Below are 25,168 nucleotides of genomic sequence, written 5' to 3' on the forward strand. Positions count from 1 at the left end.
AGATGGCGACACAGGTCAAGGCTAAAACGAATAGAAAATACACTATTTTTGAGTTTTTGTGGCGAAATGCGCGCCATCGAATCCCGCCATGTGGTTCGAATCCCGGTAAGGGCATTTATTTGTGTGATGAGCACAGATATTTGTTCCTGAGTCATGGATGTTTTCTATGTATATAAGTATTTATATATTATATATATCGTTGTCTGAGTACCTGCAACACAAGCCTTCTTGAGCTTACCGTGGGACTCAGTCAATCTGTGTAAGAATGTCCTATAATATTTATTTATTTATTTATTTATTTATTTATCTCGTGTGGAGTAGTTGTGTTGTTAAGGCTGAGAATTCTTTCGCTCGATGTAGGTACTATTCATTTTTGAACTAGATGGCGACACATGTCAAGGATACGAAACAGAACCGAGCGAAGCTCGGTTGCCCAGATTATTGTATAATAGGCAATAAGAGGCAAAAAACATATTGTGCTAAAATATTTAAAATACCTACAGTCATTTCCGAAACGTGTGAATTCATGTCAATACTTTCTTTTATCAGTATTACACGGAGTAGGTAAAACGTTTCGTGGCAGCGGCAGCGCACACTGCAGAGAGCGCACGTGGACACCGGCGCGGCGCCACAGAATATATAATAGCACAAGTAAAGAAGGCGCACTGCTTTGATGTTTCCGAAATGCCGCCTTTTTAAATACCTACAACATTCTTACAAAGAAACGAGCCGCACGTGCGCGGCGTCCGGTGATAGGGTTACCAATGGATCCAAACGAATTAATACTCACATTAAATGTTATATTATTATATTCAAGTCTTGAGTACTTTCTAGGTATATACGCTGTATTTATATATTTTTGTTCGAGGTTCCAACATCACAAGCCTTATTGAACTTTTCCGTGGGACTTAATCAGTAGTAGATCTTTATAAGAATATCTTTTGGTATTTATTTTATTCAATATGTCTATTTAATTAAGTATTATTAGCCATTCCACCCGCGGACATCGCTTAAAAAACCTCGCGACGTAAAGTAACAATAGAAAGTGCGAACGTGCATTCCGTGAGAATGTGCGCCACCCCTGAGTAGGCCGCGAAATCGCGGCCACAGCTCGCGGCCGCCAGGATATACTTGTAGCGCGGCGATAGGATAGCGGAGTGAGCCGCCCCTGGCGGCGCCAGCGGACGCGTCTGTGTGCGTGAGCTAGGTATGCATACAACTACAACTGCTGTAGGCACCGCCCCCCCCTCAGCGCGTCCTCTGCGGCGCGGCGATAATCACCTAGCCCTAAGGCCCTGGCCCCGTAGCCGAATGGCATTTCTCCGACGCCAAACGAAAGCGATACGCCGCTGGCTCTGTCGCGCCAATACGCAAGCGCGATAGAGATAGATATCTACTAGCGCTTCGTTTCGTGAGCGTTTCGTGAGCGATTGTGCCATTCGGCTAGCCACCCTGGTTTCTCTGGCCCGTCACACGCGCCCGGCGGCGTTTGGAATGTTTGGATGTGAGCCGCATGTGCCGCTGTGCCACACGCTGTCGGTCGCGGGTGCGTGGGTTTTCTGACCCTTGGTCACCCGTCGTCGGCGACGGAACTCAGAAGCTCTGGTAGACTGATTTTTGAACTGTTGTGTTGTGCTCTGATCAAAATGAATGTAAAAATACTTACATTGTAATTCTTAGAGGAAGAAGATTATACGCGACTTAATCCGTTTCCATATAAATATTGATATTACCCAAAAAAAGAGACAGTCAAACGATATTTTTGTATGAAACCGGCAAAAAGAAAGTAAATTTTTTAACTTGGTACTCAAACACTTTCATTGTAGTAAAGAAAAATTTACATCATATATTCGATTAAGTATATCGAAAACAGTTCACAGAAGTACAATTCATCCATTGAATTACTATGTACTAACATACTAGAAATTACACCCCAAACAAAGTCTGTGCTCCGGCCGGCAGCGCGCGGCGCATGCGTGGGGAGGTACCGTGTCATAGAGTAAGACTTGACCAATGACCACCTAGACGCGACACTCTTAGTGTAGACCTTTTTTATACTTTTTGTAAAATACTAACCCCTTATTCATAAACGCACACTAAAGTTATCAAGCCGATAAAGTTCGTTTGTCCCTTTTCGGCGTATTGGTGTGATAGAAAGGGACAAACGAACTTTATCGGCTTGATAACTTTAGTGAACGTTTATGAATAAGGGGGTAAGTAGTTTAATTTTAGCACTATCATACATTGTGCTATGTTTAAGTTCTACTAAGTGAAACAAAAATACATTATTGATTTTTTTCATATACCTACTTTAATTGCCCTTGAAGAAAATCATAGGTTATTATTGTATGAAAATATCGATTACAACTCGTGTTAGAACTGTGTGTGTGTATAAGTATAACGTGAAATAAATTTAACATTTCTCTTTTATATATTACAAACAGAATATAATCACAATTACTATACTTCATTACCTACATGTCAAGTCTGTGCGATTATGATGCGATTAATCTATGATTTCGTTCAACAAAATGGCAGCGATAGCTTCGCGTTTGAGGAGCGCGTCCCTTCATTGAAATAATTACTTAAATAAAGATCGATTAACATAGCGTGTATACTAACCGATGAAATGTGACACGTCAGTTTTATTCGATTTTCTCGTATGGCTTAAACAGCATCTTGTTGCGCAGGAAGGCATTTTTACATTTTATTTGTGTGCAGGCAGAAACATAAGTCCAATGGACTTATGTTTGTAGCGCAAACGTTTTGCTCGCAGTGTCCTCTCTAGTATTACCTCAATGAGTTCATCATTATCTTTAGTGAAGTCAGTCATTTTCCATATCAAGACGCCACCCGCCGTCCGTTGCTACTGTACAAAACGAATACAGACCGTCGCGTGCGGCGTGTGACCTTCGCCTGTCGAACCACCCGCCACCGGCGACGTTTCAAAGAAACCACCCTCAAACATTTTCGAACAAAACATTCGAACGTCGTCAGTCGCGGACCCGCGTAAAAAACCACAACACGTTCTATGAACATTGGTCAAGTGCGAGTCGGTTTTCGACTTTTCCATACAAAGAACTCATGAGCGCCTGAACGACTGTGATGGCAAAGTTAACTTTTCGCACTTTCAAGACTTTACGTATATATCTCGGAAACGATAAGAGATAGAGCAAAATGGACTTCAGATTTGGGCTGTCGTTGCCACAAATTCTATGTTTTCGTCAACAGAGACCTTTTTTGGACCGATTTGAACAAAATTTTGCTCAGTCCACTTACAAACGGTCTTAAGCGCCTCCTTTTTAGTAGGAACTTAAGTCATTTTGGCAAATGAAAAAAAAATTGAACAATTTCTAAAAAGAAAAAGACAGAAACGAATTTCTTTCTACCTGTCCATCACGCTTACAAAATTTTAAGACGTTTAGTAACTGCTTGCAGCGTCAGTGAGTGAAAATCTTAATTTGAGTTTTTTCTCGTAAGTCCGACTTACGCTTGACTGTAGATTTCTAATAGGTTTTCCTGTAATCTACAGGTAGAGGGCTATCTCGTGTATTTTTTTGAAAATTTTACGCTAAGTAGTTTCGGAGATAAGGGGGGGGGAATGGTCATTTTTTGTCTATTTTCTTAAATTACTTCTAAAGTACCAAAATTAAAAATAAAAAAAAAATATATTTCAAATGCTCATAAAATGCTCTTTCATTTGATATATAACACAATATAGTTTTAATAACTTTGATTTTTAATTTTCAAGTTTACCCCCCAAAAGTGACCCCTATGATTAAATTTCATTTAATTAAATTACATGTCTGTCTTTGGGCCACAGGTTTACATATGTGTACCAAATTTCAAGTAAATCGGTCCAGTAGTTTCGGAGAAATCGGCTGTAACAGAGGGACAGACAGACACACGAGTGATCCTATAAGGGTTCCGTTTTTCCTCTTTGAGGTACGGAACCCTAAAAAGGCGATATATTGTAAAATGTACAATATTTATCGGCAAAATTGTACACTTTACTCATACTAAAAGACAGTAAAAGTACTTGTTTCAGTTAGAAAATCTAATTAACTGTCGGTTCATTAAAAAACATATGGAAGAAAAAGCTTTTTCAATTAGTAATGATTTTTTTTCTGATGCTCGTTTAGGAAAAACCGCACGAAGCACAGATTTCGGAGCTCTTATTATGTACAATTTGATAAGCTCACTCTCATAAATGCGGTAAATTTAAATTCCTAATATCTTGTACTTTAGGCCCATTAAACAATATTTATCATTTAATCCTTTGAAATTGAGAAATTGAAAGTAAAACGAACTCAATTTTGTCTTGAAAATACATCGAAACAAGTGATCATTTCTCCGAAAATCTACATGTTATCGAAGTTATTTTAGTATATAAATAATCTGCACAATGTGCTTAAATTGCTGTTATCCATTTGTCGTTATAATATTTTATCATGATTTTTTGCCAATTTTTTGAAAACTAGCCTTCCTGTCGCTATTTTACCGGCGACGGACGCCTGCGATTTCAGTGCCGCGCCGGAGCTCGAGGAGGTGAGACGTATGTCGCTTCGCTCTCCGAGTTTTCATCGCAAACGTCGAGAATATTTATCGTTGTGTGGGTCGGACGCCTTGTTTATACACGGGCTATCCTCGCATTATGTGTGTGTGTAAACAGCGACCAACGAATTTGATCCTAGATCCGTAAATATTTGCTTTTGTAATATTTTGTTATGTTTGAATGTTAAAGTATTACAACGTTATGATGATAAATATACGAAAATTACAATACGGTCAAGATGATAAGACACATCAAGATGGTACTCGGGATCTGATGATGGAGCCAGAAGGTGGTCACCAGTACCAGTGAACCATGTAAGTAAACGACTTCGTGTTTAGGCTCGTTGGGTTCGTCTCAACAAGACCTTTGACAAGAGGTGGTACTCAGGGTCTGATGATGGAGCCAGATGGTGGTCACCAGTACCAATGAACCATATGACTAAACCACTTCGTATTTAGGCTCAATGGGATCGTCTCAATAAGACCTTTGACAAGAGGTGGTACTCGGGATCTGATGATGGAGCCAGAAGGTGGTCACCAGTACCAGTGGACCATGTAAGTAAACGACTTCGTGTTTAGGCTCGTTGGGTTCATCTCAACAAGACCTTTGACAAGAGGTGGTACTCATGACAGATGGTTGTCACCAGTACCAATGAACCATATGACTAAACCACTTTGTGTTTAGCCTTATTGGGTTCATCTCAATAAGACCTTTAACAAGAGGTGGTACTCAGGGTCTGATGATGGGACCAGATGGTGGTCACCAGTACCAATGAACCATGGAACTAAATCACTTCGTATGTAGGCTCATTGAAATCGTCTCAACAAGACCGTCGACAAGAGGTGGTACTCAGGGTCTGATGATGGAGACAGATGGTGGTTACCAGTACCAATGAACCATATGACTAAACCACATCGTCTTTAGGCTCATTGGGATCGTCTCAATAAGACCTTTGACAAGAGGTGGTACTCAGGGTCTGATGATGGAGCCAGATGGTGGTCACCAGTACCAGTGATCCATGTAACTAAACCATTTAGTAATCAGGCTCATTGGGTTCTTACTTCTTCTTAATAAGACCTTTGACAAGAGGTGGTACTGAGGGTCTGATGTTGGAGCCAGATGGTGGTCACCGGTACCAATAAACCCATGTAACTGAACCACTTCGTTCTTTTATGTTATTCAAATATGCGAGTTGATTTTTGGTGACCACAATCTCTCTCCGTCATCAGACCCTGAGTAACACCTTGAAGTAATTAGAATTATATTTGACTTATTTTATCATCATATTAATATATACTTTACTCTAATACTTATCATATAACAAAAGCAAACATTTGGGATGGGATCTACTTAAATATGATCACAGTTTATAATTATTACTTTAAATTTTTAAATAAATTTTAACGTAATTAATATTATTTTGCGCTATATTCTAGTCTTTTCGTACAAAATAATGTTTATTAGAAATCAAAAGATCGAGATAGTAGATTGTGGTTGTTATCAAAATTCCATAGGAAGGATCAAGATTGTTTTGTCCATTATTGTAGTGCGAGCGAGTGATGATAAGACGTGCTAGAAAGGGTCGGCATATTGGGCTCGCGCGGCGGGTAAAATACCTAATTTCGCCCGACGCCGAAATGTTATAACGCTCTTAATTTATATGTGATCAACATTCTACGATTTTTCTATTATTACCTTATTGGAATTTCATCGTGGTTTAAAATACAATAATTGAATTCAATTAAATCACTTTTATTCGAACCAATTTGTCAATCCTACACCTCAGCGATGGCAAAAAGTACATTGAAATGTCACTTTGTATTAAATAAAACACAGGTATCTACGTAATCATAAGAAGAAAAACCTCTACCTCGTTTAATTTCAGTGGAGTGGTAAATCAATAAATTATATAACGCGATGAAGTCTCATGTATTCATATATGTACCTATACTAATAGAAATAGATAAGTAATAGGTATTCGTATATGAAAGTCGTAAAGGGCTGTAATCAATGATAGTATGTTCGATAAAATCTAATGAGCAGATTAGTATTCAATAGAACTACACTGAATATTCACAAAATCATAACACAAACTCGTATAATTTACATTAAGCCTATCAGATTACGCATTCCCGTTAAGCAATTTATATTGCTCGAGGGATATCGACAAATTGTTAGTCCCAAGAAAGTATTATGTTCTGGTGAAGTATTGCCTCCTTGAGTAAAACAAGAACCTGACTCAAATCTCATGGGTATCGAATGAAAGCCGTCATTACTTTGTTAAGAGACACGGCCGATAGATATTATAATTTTCTTACTCACCCATCAATAAAATTACTAGTTTAACAATGTAATATTCAAGTATCTATTAACCAACCAACTCATTCAAGCGTATGCATAGTTTAATAACAGATTTTGAATAAGTTTTAGTTTAGTTATGAATCTATGTAACTTTTTTAACCGCCGCCCCAAATCTCAAGGAAGGGGGTACTCAATTCGTTTGTATTTTTTTAATGTTTGTTATTCGATATCTCCCTCATTACTAGACCGATTTTGATTTTTTTTTATTTGAAGAAATGTTAGGAACTGAGGAGTGACACTGACAGTGTATTCACAATGTGATTTTTTTTGTGGTTTATACTAGTAGATTAATTTATCTGCATTTAGGTACAATACGAGGGAAAACTGACTGAATAAGATGTTCTTAGGGAACTTTCAGTAGGTACCTAGCAGTAGCAGAGAAAGCGTTATTATTGTTGTCCTTGTCACATGTTTTAGTGCCAGCGCGAGCTACACGCTACGAGAGCGTAGCTGATACCTTGCGAAATCCCGTATAACGAAGGTCTACAAATAGAGAGCTCGCTTTATAGGTTGATAGTAATGAATGCGTTAATTGAAATTGCTGGATCTATCAATAGTTAGTTCTTAATTGGGTATTCTTCGATTTTTTTGTCTACTATTTGACAACTATAAATAGCTTTTGATTATTTCTTTCCGTATTGCTTGCTGGGAGCCGATTTCCTCTACTTATAAAGCGGGAAAACGCTACAAGGGGCTACATGTATAATTAGTGCTACGAAAACGTTAGCAGTGAATGCGTTTCTTTCACATTCGACAACTGATTCATTGTAAGCTTACCTACTCTTTTAAAAAAAGTCTCCCGTGGATCGTAGAATTCGACTGTGTGATATGGTGGCGTGGGCTATCGGACACTGGCGATCAAATATATGAAAGAGGCTCGTTCCTAGCACACATTCCAAGCTGGTGTAGGCTCGCGTACCATGCTTGTATGAGTGAGATATGACAGGTCGACTGTTCGCGTTTTTGACAGGCGGTAACTGTGAGGTAACCGAGACGGGGTGGGCGGCACTTTCAGCGAGGAGCAGGAGTGGCCATACATTACGATAGTACTTTTTATTATTCTGTGCTATGGGCTAGCAATCCGCCAGTACAATATCACAATTTCGTTTTCATTTCTTTCAACCCCTTAATTACCTAAAGTTTTACTGAAACTTGGTAGGTATAGGTAATTATCGCCCTATTAGCCTTATCTCCCATCTTTATAAAATATTTATAAAAATAATTGTAAATCGCATTTCGGGTCAAGTGGATCTGCACCAACCACCTGAACAAGCGGGATTCCGCCCCGGCTTATCTACCACCGACCATCTGCACACGTTAAACCAAATTATCGAAAAATTCTATAGCATAACTATTCTAAAGCATTCGACAGTATATCACACCATGCCATCTTCACAGCTCTGCGTCACCAAGAAATAGCACCTAACTACATCCAACTCCTAAGCATTACTCGTATATACAAACATAGCACAGCCGCTATAAAATTACAGTCTTCTGGCCAGTCCTTCGAAGTACAAAGAGGAGTAAAACAAGGAGATCCGCTGTCGCCTAAACTTTTCACCAGCACATTAGAACATGTCTTCCGGAAACTTGCGCCGCGTTGGGAAGACAAGGGGCTGGTTGTCGGCGAGAAAAGGTTGACCAATCTTCGTTTCGCTGACGACATAGTCCTGTTTTCCTCAACGGCATCCGAGCTACATCAAATGCTAGAAGACCTCAGCAACGCAAGCTTCGAGGTTGGACTGAAGATGAATATGTCAAAGACCAAAGTCATGTCTAACAGCACAGAACGTAAGATTGAGGTAAACGGAGAACGCATTGCATATGTCCATGAATACCTTTATTTGGGCCAAATAGTCTCTTTCCAGGCGCGACAAGAAAAAGAGGTTCACAGACGGACCGAGAACGCCTGGAAGAGCTATTGGTCAATGAAACACCTCATGAAGGAGACCTACCTCTGTCACTTAAACGTAGGCTCATGGACATGTGCATACTTCCAGTCCTCACTTACGGTGCACAGACTTGGTCTTTGACGGAAGCTCAGAAGTCCAAACTCGGGGTTTGCCAGAGAGCTATGGAGCGCAGCATATTAGGTGTGAAACTAAGGGATCGAATCCGAAACACCACGCTGCGCTCAAAAACTCGGATAATTGATGTAGCTCGAAAAGCGGCCAAGTTAAAGTGGGACTGGGCTGGACATGTCTGCCGTATGCCGAATGACTTGTGGGCCAAGATAGCCACGGAATGGGAGCCCCATGAGTCGAACAGAGGATCCGGCAGACCTCGCCGGCGATGGCGGGATAACTTGGACTCCTTTTTGACAGACTGGCCAGTTTTAGCTCAAGATCGAGAAGAATGGAGAAAGAAGGGGGAGGCCTTTGCCCAGCAGTGGGACACAATAGGCTCATAATAATTACTGAAACTTGAGCAGCAGCATGTGCTCTGACTACCCCTGTTGGGAATAGTGGTGACTTTTTGTATGTAATGTATTTTCTAAAATGATTGTTTTATTTTGTCCTTGGCTGGGTATGGTCCTTGGCTGGGTAGGTAAGACCTAGGTACTAAAATAAACGCCACGCTTTAGCACAGTAATCGCGTCATCTCATTCGAACAGTGTTATCTTTATCGCGACCAATTTGTGCTACACCAATAAACGTTATCGGAGCTCAACGTGCAGCTATTCTAGGATGCTGCCATATTATTGCAATTGCTTACCGAAGGACGAATAAATCTCAGGCAAAACAATGCTATACCGCGAACCGCTACGCTTTGACTTGATTTGCTTTTTTAACCGACGCCCCAAATCTCAAGCAAGGTGGTTCTCAATTCGTCTGTATGTTTTTTTTTAAATGTTTGTTTCGCGATATCTCCGTCGTTACTGGACTGATTTTGAAATTACTATTTTTTGATTGAATGTATATGCATACAGATTGGTCCCATTTTTATCAGAACCCAGTTCTGCTGATGGGATCCTGGAGAAATCGAGGGAACTCCTCAAATCTGAAAGGCATACATTTGGTGATTTTTGTGTTTCTATAAGAATAGCATGCATTTACGTACGGAACAGTGACATTTGGTGCAGTGGAACTGCTGATGATGGTCAGAACGGAACTCCTCAAATCTGAACGGCACACTTATAGTGACTTTGGTATTTTTATAAGAACAGCATGCACTTACGTCCAGAACAGTGACATTTGGTACAGTGGAACTGCTGATGAAGATCAGAACGGAACTCCTTAAATCTGAACGACACACTTATAGTGACTTTCGTATTTTTATAGGAACAGCATGCATATAAGTTCAGAACAGTCACATTTATTTCTTAGGAGATTTGTTCTCTTTGTTATGCTTACATTTTTAGTTTTCAAAATTTGTCAAGCTCGATTTCTTATAATCGGATATCGGATTCATGAGGAATTGAGGAAATTCTTCAAACCTTAACGTATACGTATATTCATTTGGGTCTCCATCAAATAATCAAAGATTTACATTAAAAGCAGTTTTCAAAAATACCTACACATTTCAACATAATCCAACATTCGGAAGCGGCGGTTTTTTTTCTTAAAAATTATGTATGTCATGAAATTTTGTAACCAGATTGTGTGATCAATTTTTTTCCTGTTTGATGTTCAAATTGCGGTGACCATTCTGCAACTCTAATTACCCCTTTCTTATTGTAAAAGACAAATATACTCGTACCTACTGGTGTTCGTGGTAGGTCACCTAAAGGGCAGGGCACGGATTATAATTTAATATTATCTAACTTTAACCTGCCAAAAGTCATCATCCTCCTTGCGTTATCCCTGCATTTGCCACGGCTCATGGGAGCCTAGGGATCCGCTTTTGACAACTAATCCCAAGATTTAGCGTAGCCACTAGTTTTACGAAAGCGTCTGTCATCTGACCTTCCAACCCAAAGGGTAACTAGGCCTTATTGGGATTAGTCCGGTTTCCTCATGATGTGTTCCTTCACCGAAAAGCAACTGGCAAATATCTAGTGACATTTCGCACATAAGTTTTGAAAATTATTGGTACGAGCCGGGGTTCGAACCCGAAGTCCGACTTGAAAGTCGCACGCTCTTCCCACTAGGCCACCAGTGCCTCTCTAACGTGCCAAAAGTATCATACTAAGTAAATTACTATGTGTAAAAGTGCTTACAAAAAATACTATATGACTGATTTATTCCTTTAAGCTTTTTATACATAATTAAAATCGTAAGGGTACGTTTAAGGACAGCGTTGTCCTCATTGTCTCGGAGAAGACAAGAGGTTAGAATTAAAACTTGATTAAATACTCGATTAATTCCCATTATATTGAAAACTGCTACAATTGCAAAACATACACATCATTTTATTATTTTTTTACAGTTCCGTTTCGCAATGAAAATCCACGCGATAGCGGTCGCCTGTGCGCCTCGCTGGCGCGACGGCAGCGCGCCTCTTCCGACGTTCAGGCATTATCTCTATTACCTGTTTGCACCGACGCTTATTTACCGGGATCAATACCTAAGGTAAGGATTGTTTCGAAGAACTGGGAAATGGCCCATTAACGGTAATGAACTATCTACTGAGCTACAGGACTTTCAAATATTACTTAGTTCTTAGGCCACAAAAAAACTAGCTTGATTTTCTTGGACGCTGCGCTACCAGCGTATCTTTGAAAGGCTAGAAAAGTGACTAATATGACCTATAGATTTCCGCGTCTTTTCAAAATTTATTGTAATGCCCTTCACGAGGAACAAACATTCGTATTTTATTTTGGTTGATTTGTACACTTTGTCAAAACTAAAAACCTCAAATAATTTGGGCGGGTTGTTTTATGACAAAATTACCATGGTGATTTCCGTCTCCATCATCAGATTAGCTCTGTGTCATCATCTTATTACATTGTTATCCTACAAAATTTTATCTCAGTCGGAAGTAGGGAAATGGGTCAATTTTAACTTCCAAGAGTTCTGAGATGTGGCTAGGCTCGAATGAAAAGCAACAAACACGGCAATTTAAGTAAAAGCTTGTCATAATGAGATGCTTTGAAACTTTACTGCCAGCGGCTGTCTTATCGGTTTGGCAGCAAGCAACCATAATAATCGCGATATAACGAAAACATCAAGGGACCCCCAACAATGAAATACCTGACAATAAAGTGCGTGTCTTCAGTACACATTTTACCGTGAATTACTTGTATTTTTTGTAGTCGTCCGAGCACTTTATGTAGGTAATTGTAATGAAAAGCTTTGCTATAACATTAAACAAGGATTCCACGTTTAACGAGATTGAAAGTGCTGCTAATGGATTAGCATAAAACAGCAAATTGAAGTTTCAATTTGTGTTTATTTCATGTTTATGACAGGATTTAAGCTGCTTTGCATTGTTTAGTTCCACGTAAATTATTTAATTAATTGTAAGTGAATACTCTATAGGATTACATAGGAACGAGTAATTAACACATCAAACGCATAATTTGTGTAAATGAAACCCAGGAGTTAGTTAGCGAAAAAAATTAGCTAATGCAATGATATATGTAGAAAACTTTAATTGTTTTTTGCCTTTTTAAAATTAATATTTTTGAATCTGATATTTAACCTGTACTGCTACTAAAACAGAAGCTGAGGTATACAATACCTACTGGCAATGTTAAAACGGTATCGTAGCGACATATCGCGACGGGCGATACTGCACACCAGGCCCCGTAGCCGAATGGCATTTCTCCGACGCTGAACGAAAGCGATACGCCGCTGGCTCTGTCGCGCCAATACGCAAGCGCGATAGAGATAGATATCTACTAGCGCTTCGTTTCGTGAGCGTTTCGTGAGCGATTGTGCCATTCGGCTAGCCACCCAGGAACAAGCATTCCGAGCGCACGCCCCATAATTGCACAATATCTGGGCAACCGAGCTTCGCTCGGTTCTGTTTCGTATCCTTGACATGTGTCGCCATCTAGTTCAAAAATGAATAGTACCTACATCGAGCGAAAGAATTCTCAGCCTTAACAACACAACTACTCCACACGAGATGGCGCGCATTTCGCCACAAAAACTCAAATAGTGTATTTTCTATACGTTTTAGCCTTGATCTGTGTCGCCATCTAGTGTTTGCAATAAATAGTACTTACATCGACCGAAAGAATTCTGTCTTAACAGTACAACTACTGCACACGAGATGGCGCGCAAAGAAAAACGCATGAAAACTCGAAAATTCGCGTTTTCCGGGACCTAAGGATAAGTTAGACCGATTTTTCACCCCCAAAAACCCCCACATAACAAATTTCTGCGAAATCGTTAGAGCGGTTTCCGAGATCGTCAGTGTAAATAAATATATATATATAAATAAATAAATAAATAAATATACAAGAATTGCTCGTTTAAAAGTATAAGATGTATGCATTCTTGACTCGCGGTAAGACTTAGACCTTCACTAGCTATACATCCTGTAAAGCTCGAGTTTCCTAGGATAATGGTGCTGTTAAATACCAGTTAAATAGCTATATGACGGCTCTGCTACTTTAGGAAACAAGAGCTTAAAATATTACTACGCTCATTTATAAGAGCCTTAGTGATATAAGAAATTAGATAACTTGCTACGCTCGCGGTTCAATATTGGAATCTTTCGCTTGCTCTATAAGTATTGTATTAACAGTAGGACACAACGCAATAGCGTTCTCCTGAATAATAATTAGACCTACCTATTCCTCTGATTCTACAAAGTGAAATAAATAACTAATTTCAATTTGTATAAAATAAGCAAGTCCGTAACAACTCGCAACTCCTTGGAAGACTAGGCTTGAGGAAGTCTGTAGATAACGTTAGCTTTGTAGGGTTTTTCTAAAGTAATTAAAAAGCGTTTGCTAGCTGGGTACTTCCCATTAAATATTTAATAGTATTTGAGGAAACGACTTTCGTACTAGGTTAAATATTTTTTCTTAAACAGCTAGACTTTTCGTAAAGACGTGATACAGAAAGTAATTACCTAAGAATTTTCTTAAGGAAAGAATATTAATTAGTTAAAGTAGTTAACAACGTACCTAGATGTAGGCAAGAACCTAAATATAAATTGGTATCAAATGGTACAAGGTACTTAGTATTTTATGCTTTATGAATCGTGCGAAAAACTACCTTAGTGTTATTTTACATGTATAGTATGTAGCCAATAAGAAAGCCTATCAATGTTTCGAACCGCTTCCCAGCCTCATTTTGTTTATACTCAACTGTAGGTGTCGGTAGCCATTAAGTTTGTCCTTTTTACTTATTCTTATAATATTAATATTTGATGACTAATGACTCTTCAAAATCATTGCTCTTTATTATTCTCGATCACATTTCAGCCATTATTCTCTTAACTTTGAACTTTTACGAGTCTACTGAGAAAAAAATTGTTCTCAGAACGAAGAAGATCCGGTGGGGATCGGTGATATTCAACTTCTTGGAAGTGGCGGCAATCATATTTTTCAACAGCTTCCTGTGGGAGCGGTTTATTTTGCCCTATTGGTCCGAGTACGGGAAAGAAAGCAAGGTTAGTTTACTTACTTATTGTTATCAGTGCTCATAACTTCATAAGAAAATAATATTGAACAACCAGGCCCTAATTTCATATAGGTGACAGGTGCGACAATTGTTACAAAATATTACATACATAATTACATATGTAGAATTGTTGGTTTCACCACGCTGACAGGTGTAACAATTGTAGAATACAATTGTCACGACTTACCACAGGGAAAAATGTATCAAATAATTAATAGTTGTTAACTCAAATGGCAATAAGTAAATTTATTTAATGGATAATTTTATGTTTATTGGCTGATTATAAATGCCTTTGTTCTCTTTGATAAAACTTATTTAAAATTATTACCACAGTTATTACCTAAATCCTCTCCCATCATTATATAATTTTCTTCGGGTTACCGGGTAATGTTAATTACTTATGTGTATCAAGTAGGTATATGGTATGTGTTAGTATTTTGTTTCAAAAACAATATTGCAATATGGATATAAGAAGAAATCTTAAAATTGATTTCCGACAGTAATTTGATCCTGTTATTTGATAAATTTGATAACAAATTAACATTGATAATAAATATAAAGGAATAGCTCAACGTTTGTGTACTTATATGTATGACAAAGATATCAGAGACATATACCTAACTTGACACTATATTAAGTATTTACTTAATAAGTTTGAATTATTAATTATTAAGATTATATACAATTTATTGCTGAATAAAAGGATAAAAAACTTTGACCATTACTACAATAAAAGATATACAAATAACAAATAAAATATATTAAAACTGTTCTAAACTAATAGTTAAAATTCTAAACTAAACTAAAACTATAAATAAATAATTAAGTCGCGTATTTTATTAATTAGTTATAATAAGGTCAATTTTACTCTATATCAATTTGGAATTATAACGCATTACTAATAGCAACACTCTTAAGTAATCATCGGTAGGCTTTATGCCCTTGTAATAAAGATTACAAATATACAACTAACAGTGTTGACGATGGTACAATGATAAAAATAAATTGAGATATACGTAGTTTGCTATAAATTTAATTTAATATTTTCGTAGCATCATTGAAACTTATATCGACGGTGAAGTACGAAGTTAGGAGTTACTGTCATATCACTAGCGTCACACTCGCATGGAGAGCTATTTTGAACTACGCGTATGTCGACCACGAATTACTACAATAGTCACACAATTCGACACAACTTAATCGAGATTCGCCGACAATTCTACAAATATGTCGCCTAGAAACAATAATTATTGTTTCATAACATAATTGTAATACATACAATTGTAGCAGAATGCCTGTCACGTTTGTAAGAAATTCTATAGAAAATATTTTATAAAATTGTAATATGTCACCTGTCATCGACAATTGTCGCTAGACATATGTCACTGACATTTGTAGCCTTTTTGAAACAGGGGCCGGAACAAATCAAATTATTTTATTGAATATTTTTTGATTTGTTCTAAAGGCGTGCGGTCTAGTGGTAAAGACGTTAGCCGCGTCACCTGAAGACTCGGGTTCGATTCCCGGCTCGGCCACCAGTGGCCTTGCCGTTTTTTTTCTTTCAGGTATGATATCTATTTCAATTTATAAAATAACATTGGAATACATGACAAGCTTTTTAAAGCTTTAGAAATAATATTCAAACTTTTTATTTGGCCTGAAATTATTAAAATAATTATGGTGATGACATTTTGTTACTTTGAATCAAAACACCAGTTTTCATTTTATTAATTATGTATGGACAGTTGGACATATTAACTGCGTTTTCACATTGTCCGATCTGATATCGGATGTAGGGAGGAAGTCAATGACAGAAATCAAAGATGTCGCCTTAAATGTATCGGACATCGGTCCTACGTCAGATATCGGATTGGATAATGTGGAAACGCACTTAAACAGACGATACTAATTGAACGAGAACGATAAAATATACCTATAGAACAACGAAAATAAAGCTAACTTTGCAACTTGATCATGCCCATTTTCACCGTCCTTATACAAACATTTCCTTAGATGGTTTACGAGTATGCATTCCAACTCGAGAATTTATTGAAACGCTAGTTCAACTTGATGTGAAGACATGTTATATTGTTAACCATTTATTCATTTGAACTAGAACCTTTATTTATTTGAATAAGGTTTATTTTCCAGGTGGAGGCGGGTACGGTAGTCCGGGGTATGTTCGCGTGTGTGCTGCCCGGGCTGATATCATTCCTGTGTGGATTCTATTGCCTTCTGCATGCCTGGCTGAACGCCTTTGCCGAGATGCTAAAATTTGCAGACAGGCTATTTTATGAAGTAAGTTGAAGAAATATATGATATGACACTACCCATTCACCCCGGCTTTGCACGCGTATAGGTACTATACATATAAATATACCTCTAAGAATCAGTGTATATGTATATTTAAAAAATCCGTATCAAAATCCATTGCGCAGAACTAAACATATATATAAGGGATAGACAGACAGACATCGGGAAGCCACTTCGTTATGTCTGTCAGTGTCATCCCAAATAAGACCAAACTCATAAGTATGTCGGATATTAGTCCCAGTCCTATTTATCAAGTTCAAAGGCATATTAGTTTCACAAGAATAAAAAGACGTCTCATATCATGTACCTGACTCCATAAATGGTAGGTGATATACGCGGAGTGAGGACGAAATTAAGTTAATATTAAATTCAGAAAAATGTGCTCGCGCAGGTGTTCGCGCAAATACCTTTTAACAAGATATTTTAATTAGAAACTTGAAAAATGCGACTACAGGGATCTAACCTGGAATGTTGAGTTACTCAGCCCCTAAATATGAAATGTATCAATATACCTAGTACGAACCCACCAACTATGGATAGAAACACTGTGACAAACGGGTGTCCCTCTACATTCCTAAGAACGTTTGCTCTATTATCACTTGGCCTAACCGTTTTGGCCTAATGGGCATGTAACCTAATAATCATTTAGCATAACATCATACTTGGCATACTACTGTAATGGAAGGCCTAATCTTAATTTGTCCTATTTATTATTACTATATTACTTAAAAGGCCTTATTTTATTCGCTATAAAATTTATGATCATAAAAACTTTTGATCTAATACTATTATTCCATAACACTTTTCGCCTCAAATGTATTAGCCCAATATATAATCCGTATAATAATGATTGCCCACATATTTATTGTTCTCAAACATGTCAGGCTTAACAAAACAAAAGTGGGTTATTTAGGTTAGGTTAGAACTGTGACCATGAAAGAAACGACTTGTTGCAACAAAAGTGGGTTAGGTTAGATTAGAACTGCGACGATTAAAGAAACGACTTGTTGCAACAAAAGTGGGTTAGGTTAGGTTAGAACTGTGACCATTAAAGAAACGACTTGCAACAAAAGTGGGTTAGGTTAGGTTAGAACTGTGACCATGAAAGAAACGACTTGTTGCAACAAAAGTATGTTAGGTTAGGTTAGAATTGTGACCATTAAAGAAACGACTTGTTGCAACAAAAGTGGGTTAGGTTAGGAACTTAGAACTGTGGGTTACGATTAAAAGAAACGACTTGTTGCAACAAAAGTGGGTTAGGTTAGGTTAGAACTGTGACGATTAAAGAAACGACTTGCAACAAAAGTGGGTTAGGTTAGGTTAGAACTGCGACAACCACAAAATCGACTTGTTTCCACAAAACGTGGCTTACGTTACATTGGAAATATTAACCCCAAGTACACGGCCAAATTACTAAAGTATTTAGCACCAACAAGTGGGCCATCTAATATTTCTACAAAATTAAAGTAGGAGCAAAAATATTACAACACATAATATTAGTTTAAATCGCTTTAGGAGTAATAATTATTAGGCTATACAGTGCATTAGGGAGAGAAAAGATTATGACAATGAACTATTATGAAAAATTATATTATTACAACTAATGAGTATGCCAATTAATATTAGAACACAAAATTTTAGGGCATAAAAATGTCACCCAGAACAGAATAGGTCAACCACAATTCGGGCATAAGGTGACGAACCCAATCATGGACAGTTTAAGAAAAAAATTCGCCAGTTTTTGATATTTCACTGATAAATGTAAAAATTCTACCGCCAAGCGTGTTAAATCTTGAATGTCCTATCCTTCTTCTACATTTCAAGCGTATTGCAGAATAGATACTCCTATTGGTTTCTTCATAGTTAACAAATTAAAACTAGGTGTTTTTTCTCCAATTATGGACGGCAGTTCTCCAGTAATGGATCCCCCATTATGGACAGTAAAATAAGTTTAAAATTTTACTTTTAAAGCCAACTGATACGCAATGAGTCAATTTTATACACCATAAATACAATTAGTTTGGGTTATTTTAACATAGGATTGTTTCTTGTAAATTTTGGTTTTGTAAATTGTTCCTTGTCCATCATAGGAGGTAGGCAGTTTTTCGGGTCCAGTAATGGACACTTGCAAAATAACATCATTTCTTTATATCTTTGGAGCAACAAACTAGTATGTTTTATTACCTTATCTCATGCTTAATGCAGTAAGTAAAACGCATTCAAGATTACACCGTGCGTTATTTTTTTATTATTTTATACATGAACTCATCTCTCTTAGCAACATTACTAAGAATTCGTCTTGATATTTTTTTCAGTAAACTGAACTTCAAAATTAAACAGCTCTACAACTCTAGTTTATGGTACATAGCCGCCAGTTTTTAGAAACGTATTTTAGATACTTATTTTTAAGGATTTGTGTTTTTTTGTCCATAATGGCATCACCGTCCATTATGGGGTATTTTACCTTATCATCAGTAGGCCAACTGATCATTAAAGCAAAAAGTTTTAGGCGAAACAAAAATAGAAGAAAAAACTTTAGGAATCTAGATATACCTACATCCGTGACAAACATGTAAAAGTGCGGCATACTGTTTGATATTTAGATACTCCTTAAGCTTTATGCATTGTTGTTTTAATTATTGAGCTGTTCGCCGGTTTCTTCGTTTCGTTATTCCAGTTAGTCGTTTCGTTAGTCCATTAAAATGATGTACTTACTGATTAAGGCTAGTTTCCTATACTTAAAATAAAATATTTTATGCAGTGCACTAAATAAAGCACCACATAATTAGAAGAAAAATATGGACAGTTAGTTATGTTCAAACATTATTTCTATTTAACAAGTCAAAGAGAATGATATAAAGTAAATTAATTGACCGTGACGTCACTCCTCAGTATTTCATAGTAATTCCATATTAGCAAATCGTTTTGACAGTTCTTAAAAGAAACTGATTTGACTAGTAGGAAACTAGCCTATTTCATATTATCCTATTGATCACGGACATTTTCAACTGTGGCTTGCGCGTAAACAGTCGTTACTTTTTGCACGCTTTTTTTTTGTTTGCAAAACGTAACGTAGATCTCTATTATATGCATAAAGCGTTTATGAATAACTCTTTGAAATTGCATTTTGTATATATACATACATAAACTCACTTACCTCAATACATTGTTCCCCAGGAGTGGTGGACGACGTCTCAATTCGGCACGTACTACCGCGCTTGGAACCGCGTGGTCCACTCATGGTTGCGGGACCACTTGTACAAGCCGCTGATCCCGTACACTGGTCGCGCTGGCGCTGTCTTTGCCGTGTTCTTCGTAAGTACCACACATCCTGTATAGATAACACTTTATATAACATAGGTACTAAAAGACAAGTATGAGATCTTTAATAAGGAACAGAACATTCTACCGCTCTTGGAAACGCGTGGTCCACTCATGGTTGCGGGACCACCTTTACAAGCCACTGATCCCGTACACTGGACGATCTGGCGTTGTCTTTGCCGTGTTCGTCGTAAGTACTACACATCCTGTATAGATAACACTCATATATGTATAATAAAAATTTATTCGTGAACATAGGCAAGACAAATTATACAATACTCGTTGCCTACTATTAAAACCATGAGGCCGATTCTAATTTACATAAAACTATGATATTATTCCGTTAATTAGAAGACGGCCTATATCCCAATGTCAATAAATGAAAGTCTAATCAAAATGTGCGTTCGGATCGGCCTCCTTTTGTAGTTAATCTTAACTCAGCAAGATTCGCATTCCACATTTCACGATAATTTACGTGGAAAAAATATATCCTTTGAACACGCACCTACAATTTATGGCCTTACTCTCGTGTGATGCTAAGTATGACGATAAGATGCAGAGAAATGGTAGAGAGCAATCAAGAACATGATTATTTTAAGTACACCCCATCACACTAACAGTAAACAAACACAAGAGGCAAAGTCTCCCTAATGGCTCAATATCGCTCGTGATATTTTTCCTATTTGTCTTCCCTAGGCCGACTGATAGGATATTACAGGGTAGGAATAACCCTGCCACACGAACAAATTGAACAATTTTCTTGGTGGTCAGATATGCGAACCAAATAATAATAAGTGATATTTTCATTGCTTCAGTCCAAGCAATAATTTATTAAGAACATGAAATTAATAATCATTATTAATACAAAGGTCAAAATTAACAATGATCGAGATGTATAGAAAGTTACAAAGACATTAAAGCCGTAGCAGCTATCTAAGTACATGAGCCCGTGAGCCGTCAAATTCGGAGCACGAATTTGTCGTTAGACTACAAATTTGAACTATCAATGAATCTTTGCTTACCAAGTACCTAATGAACGTCAATCTCACTTATAAATATTTCCGCAGTCCGCATATAAATCTGTTAGTCCTTTAAATAAAAAAGAATGCTAACAAAAACAAGAAATACCTCTTAGTTTCCGAGAAAAGTAAAATCGATAGTACGGAAAGAATAGTGTACTTACCTAGGTTCGAACATGATGGATGGTATCTGATGCCGAATGTTATGTTTCCATTCGTATCCTGAAATATAAATGCGAGGCGCATTAGAGTTGGTCCGCCGGATAACAGCTCATTATTGTTCGTGAGTGATAGGGAATCGATATTGTACGGAAGATAGAACCCTTACTCACATACTTCATTCGTCGTATTAGATGGGAAATATGTTTCCTCTCTTGGAAGTGAATGATGACCTGAAAATCGAATACTTTTGGAGACATTTGCGAGTGTTATTTGAACTTTGAAAGCGCGCTACCTCTGTTAGGTATGCATCTATTCCATTTTTCTTCCAATGCCGGACATATTTATATGCTTTTATAAAAGCAAGCTAACTGATTTATGGGTAACATAATAGGTCTCATCCGCTAAGTTTTATATGGGATGATGGCAACCAAGCAGCAATATGGTTTTTATTGCCTGTCTGAAACATAAGGGTTTCATAATTTTTCAGTATACGAGTAGGTATATGGTGTTTTTTCCCGCACTATAGTGCGCAAAGTAGTTCATTTTTTCGTTCGTTCAGGTCGAAACATCAAAGGGCCATATGTACTTAGAAAAAACGTCGTACGATACACGTGCGAAGAGGAAACAGGGGAAATTTTTCCGCACTCGTATCATAATGTTACTATTCTGATGCAGATATCGGCTTGCGCGCACGAGGTGATCCTAGCGCTCTCGTTCGGGTTCTTCTACCCAGTGCTGCTGATGGAGTTCGGTGTGTTTGGCGTCCTGATGGTGCCCATCACGGCCGCGAGCGGCCGCCGGTTCCCTAGCGCCATGAACGTGTGCATGTGGCTGTCCTTTTTCTTCGGGAATGGTATGTGAAGTTATAATACATATTTATAATATGTGTAAGAAACAAATGATTTTTTTAAAGTATTTTTTTAGAGATAGGGCTTTTGCCCGCGCTAGCAGTTTTTTTGTCAGGTCGAAACTTCAGGGCCACCTGTACTGAAAACGGCGCACGATACACGTGCGAAAAGGAAATTCATAACTCCCTCTTTTCCGCACTTGTATCATAGGTAATGTATTATTTTCGTAGCATTTTGTATAAGGCTTTTCAAAATAAAGTATCGCGACAAAAATCCATCCATTAAAATCCCGACGCTTAAAAACGTAACACTCTCTTAGAATCAATTTCGACTTTTGACCAATGAATAACAAAAGTTAAATTTAATCAACCCTTGACTACCTAGGTACTTAGATACAAAAATTGCCGCAAATTTATAAAGAATTGAAAATAATGTAAGTAATAACGGGCTCGGCGCGTTCATAGCGATTATATTTCGGTAAAACAATGGGTTGACATTACCGGGAATGTCTCTATTAAAATTCTCTTTTGCCTGCTCATTTTGTTTCCGAACCTTTAGATGGCCATTTCCCTCAGTGATAAATTACTCAAATAGACAATATTAGACAAAGGATTTAACTGTTCCTTTTATCAGGGAATAAATAGAATATTTGCTTGCACACTTCCAGTGTTCACTGTACACTAACACATCATAACTACTTCTCTAAAACAATGCAAACAGGAGAAGCGAGTATTGCGAAATAATAAAGGTTAGATAAATAAAACAAATAACTCGCGCCCATACAACGTCAACAAACAATAACATTGTTGGACTATAATGTTTTCCTACTGTTATCATAACATTTACACTTATCACAATTGTTTATGGCCGCCAATCAACAGAAGTTAACAAAGCAAACATTTATGCAAAAGCGGTTAGGGACTAGCACTAGCATGAAACGATATATGGGTTAGAGATAATATACAAATTCATTGGTTAAATATTGGTTTTAACATATTGCAGAGGGATGAAGGATCGATTTTACGGATTTTCTTATTCAGCTCATTGAGATCGCGCTTTTTTATACCAAAATAAAGCGTCGATAAGTGTAGGTAAATACCTAATGCCCTAATGACAATGACGTGAAAAGTTTACACAACAGGATTTATTCCTAAATACTGCCTTAGCACAGTATAATAAAGAGTACTATCGTACAGTATGGCCACTTCCGCTCCCCGCTGAAAGCGCCGCCCACCCCCTCTCGGTTACCTCGCAGTTACCGCCTGTCAAAAACGCGACCAGTCGACCTGTCATATCTCACTCATACAAGCATGGCACGCGTTCACCTACACGAGCTTAGAATGTGTGCTAGGAACGCGCCTCTTTCATATATTTGATCGCCAGTGTCCGAGATGTGGCCTTAGTATCCAACTACTTTTGTCCAAAATGCAAGAAGAGTTTGACAGTTGGTTTAAATAAAGATTTGTATTTTTACTTATATCTGGACATTGCTAAACTAATTATAACTTTTAACAGGTCTTCTGTGGAGCCTATATCCGATGGAATACTTCGCCCGGAAAAACTGCCCGCCTTCGGAAAACGACAGCTTCTTCATACCAAAGTCGTGGACGTGCCCTGAAATTGTTCTCAAACCCAACTGGACTTTTCAAAACCCGTTTTAAACCATCCAAAGTATATTTAAACAAATTCTACGCCGAATTTGTCTAAGGTGTGGAAATACTATCAAAGACGTCATAATTTCATAGTACCTATTTGGATGTCCACTTTGTCGTTGCAAAATGTATGCTGAGTTAGCATGGTCTGACTCTATAGAATTTACTAGAAAATCTTAGACTAGTAACGAAATAGTAAATTATTATCTATATTGTTGATTATTTTGTAAATTATCGATTAAGATGAGATTTTTAAAGTAAAGTAGGTACATATTGTCTTTAGTTAGGCGTAGTTATATAGTTACCTAACAATGTTTGTTATTTACTGTTAAGGTTTTGCTATTTATGTAATTATTATGAATGTAAGATTCATATTAAAAAATATTAAACCTCGATTACATGTTTTGTTTGGCCATTTTGACGATCACCATCTAATTAAGTTGACTGTACTAAGAAGACTGTACCCATATGACGTGGTTAGTTGCGTGCTACTTTGATTCGGACGGCTGATTTTCCGGGCTTTTACTAATTAGTAAGTTGCAATTAGGCGTCAGCACTCAACATGGGCGTCGCTAGCCGGGAAGGGGGAGCGTGCCCCCCTAAGTCCCCTTGTACAATTTTTTGAACATTTAGGTATATTTTGAACTTTTACCTATATGTAATACCTACATTAATTTTATTGAGTTACAAATTCAATGACTAAACAAAAGTTGTCGGAGGGTAAAACCTGAGAAACCATATAAACTGCCTGTAGTTTAAATACGGGAGAGGAACAGCTGCCATCTGATTAATTGGAGCGGCCTGCGACTATACATGGGATTGTTCAGAAAATGAGGAGTGTCTTTTCAAAAGGGCTTATTTCCATTTTTTCTTTTTTTTTTTTAACTATGAATGCAGTTGTTCTTAGTATAGAAAAGTACGCGTTGTTTTGAGATAAAAGTTCAAAAAATCTCGCCTTGATCTTTAAAAAAAAGATTAACATCAAAGTTTAGAACACATTTTGAAAAATGTGTAATGATTATTTATGTGGATAAACCAATGTATGTATTACAACAACATTCATATCAACTAACGTTAATACAAATCCAAAAATAAAATAAAACTATTTTAAAATAATAACATTTACGCTACAAAGCCACAACAAAACGGCTTAAGGGTGATACGGTAAAACGAGCTAAAATGAAAGGATTTCAACTAATTTTAGTTAAATATACAAGTGTTATTAACTAGATTTATCGAAAAAAAAATTTTCATCAAGAACAAACTCAGTCAAAAGATATTTCAAAAAAATCTTTAAAATCGAGTTCCGCTCTCGACTTTTCCTCCTTCAAAAATTAATCAATCGGAACGAGGAGAATCTAAAACAATAAAATAATCTATTTGTCGGACCGTTTCCTTAGTTGGTTAATTGTTACCA

At 37.3% G+C, this 25,168-nt stretch overlaps 1 protein-coding gene across 1 annotated transcript in view; it reads left to right on the forward strand.

Annotated features, from left to right (window-relative positions):
• The window catches only part of LOC125227927 (sterol O-acyltransferase 1), a 42,638-nt gene extending 17,978 nt beyond the window's left edge, over positions 1-24,660 (forward strand). The window contains exons 5-10 of the mRNA XM_048132332.1: positions 11,285-11,427; positions 14,296-14,425; positions 16,588-16,734; positions 19,927-20,064; positions 21,927-22,104; positions 23,615-24,660. Coding sequence (XP_047988289.1) covers positions 11,285-11,427; positions 14,296-14,425; positions 16,588-16,734; positions 19,927-20,064; positions 21,927-22,104; positions 23,615-23,760 — 882 coding nt within the window. The 3' untranslated portion in view covers positions 23,761-24,660. The remainder of the gene's footprint in view (positions 1-11,284; positions 11,428-14,295; positions 14,426-16,587; positions 16,735-19,926; positions 20,065-21,926; positions 22,105-23,614) is intronic.
• Positions 24,661-25,168: the final 508 nt, after the last annotated feature.

The sequence above is a fragment of the Leguminivora glycinivorella genome, chromosome 7, assembly GCF_023078275.1.
Source record: "Leguminivora glycinivorella isolate SPB_JAAS2020 chromosome 7, LegGlyc_1.1, whole genome shotgun sequence".
Lineage (NCBI taxonomy): Eukaryota > Metazoa > Arthropoda > Insecta > Lepidoptera > Tortricidae > Leguminivora > Leguminivora glycinivorella.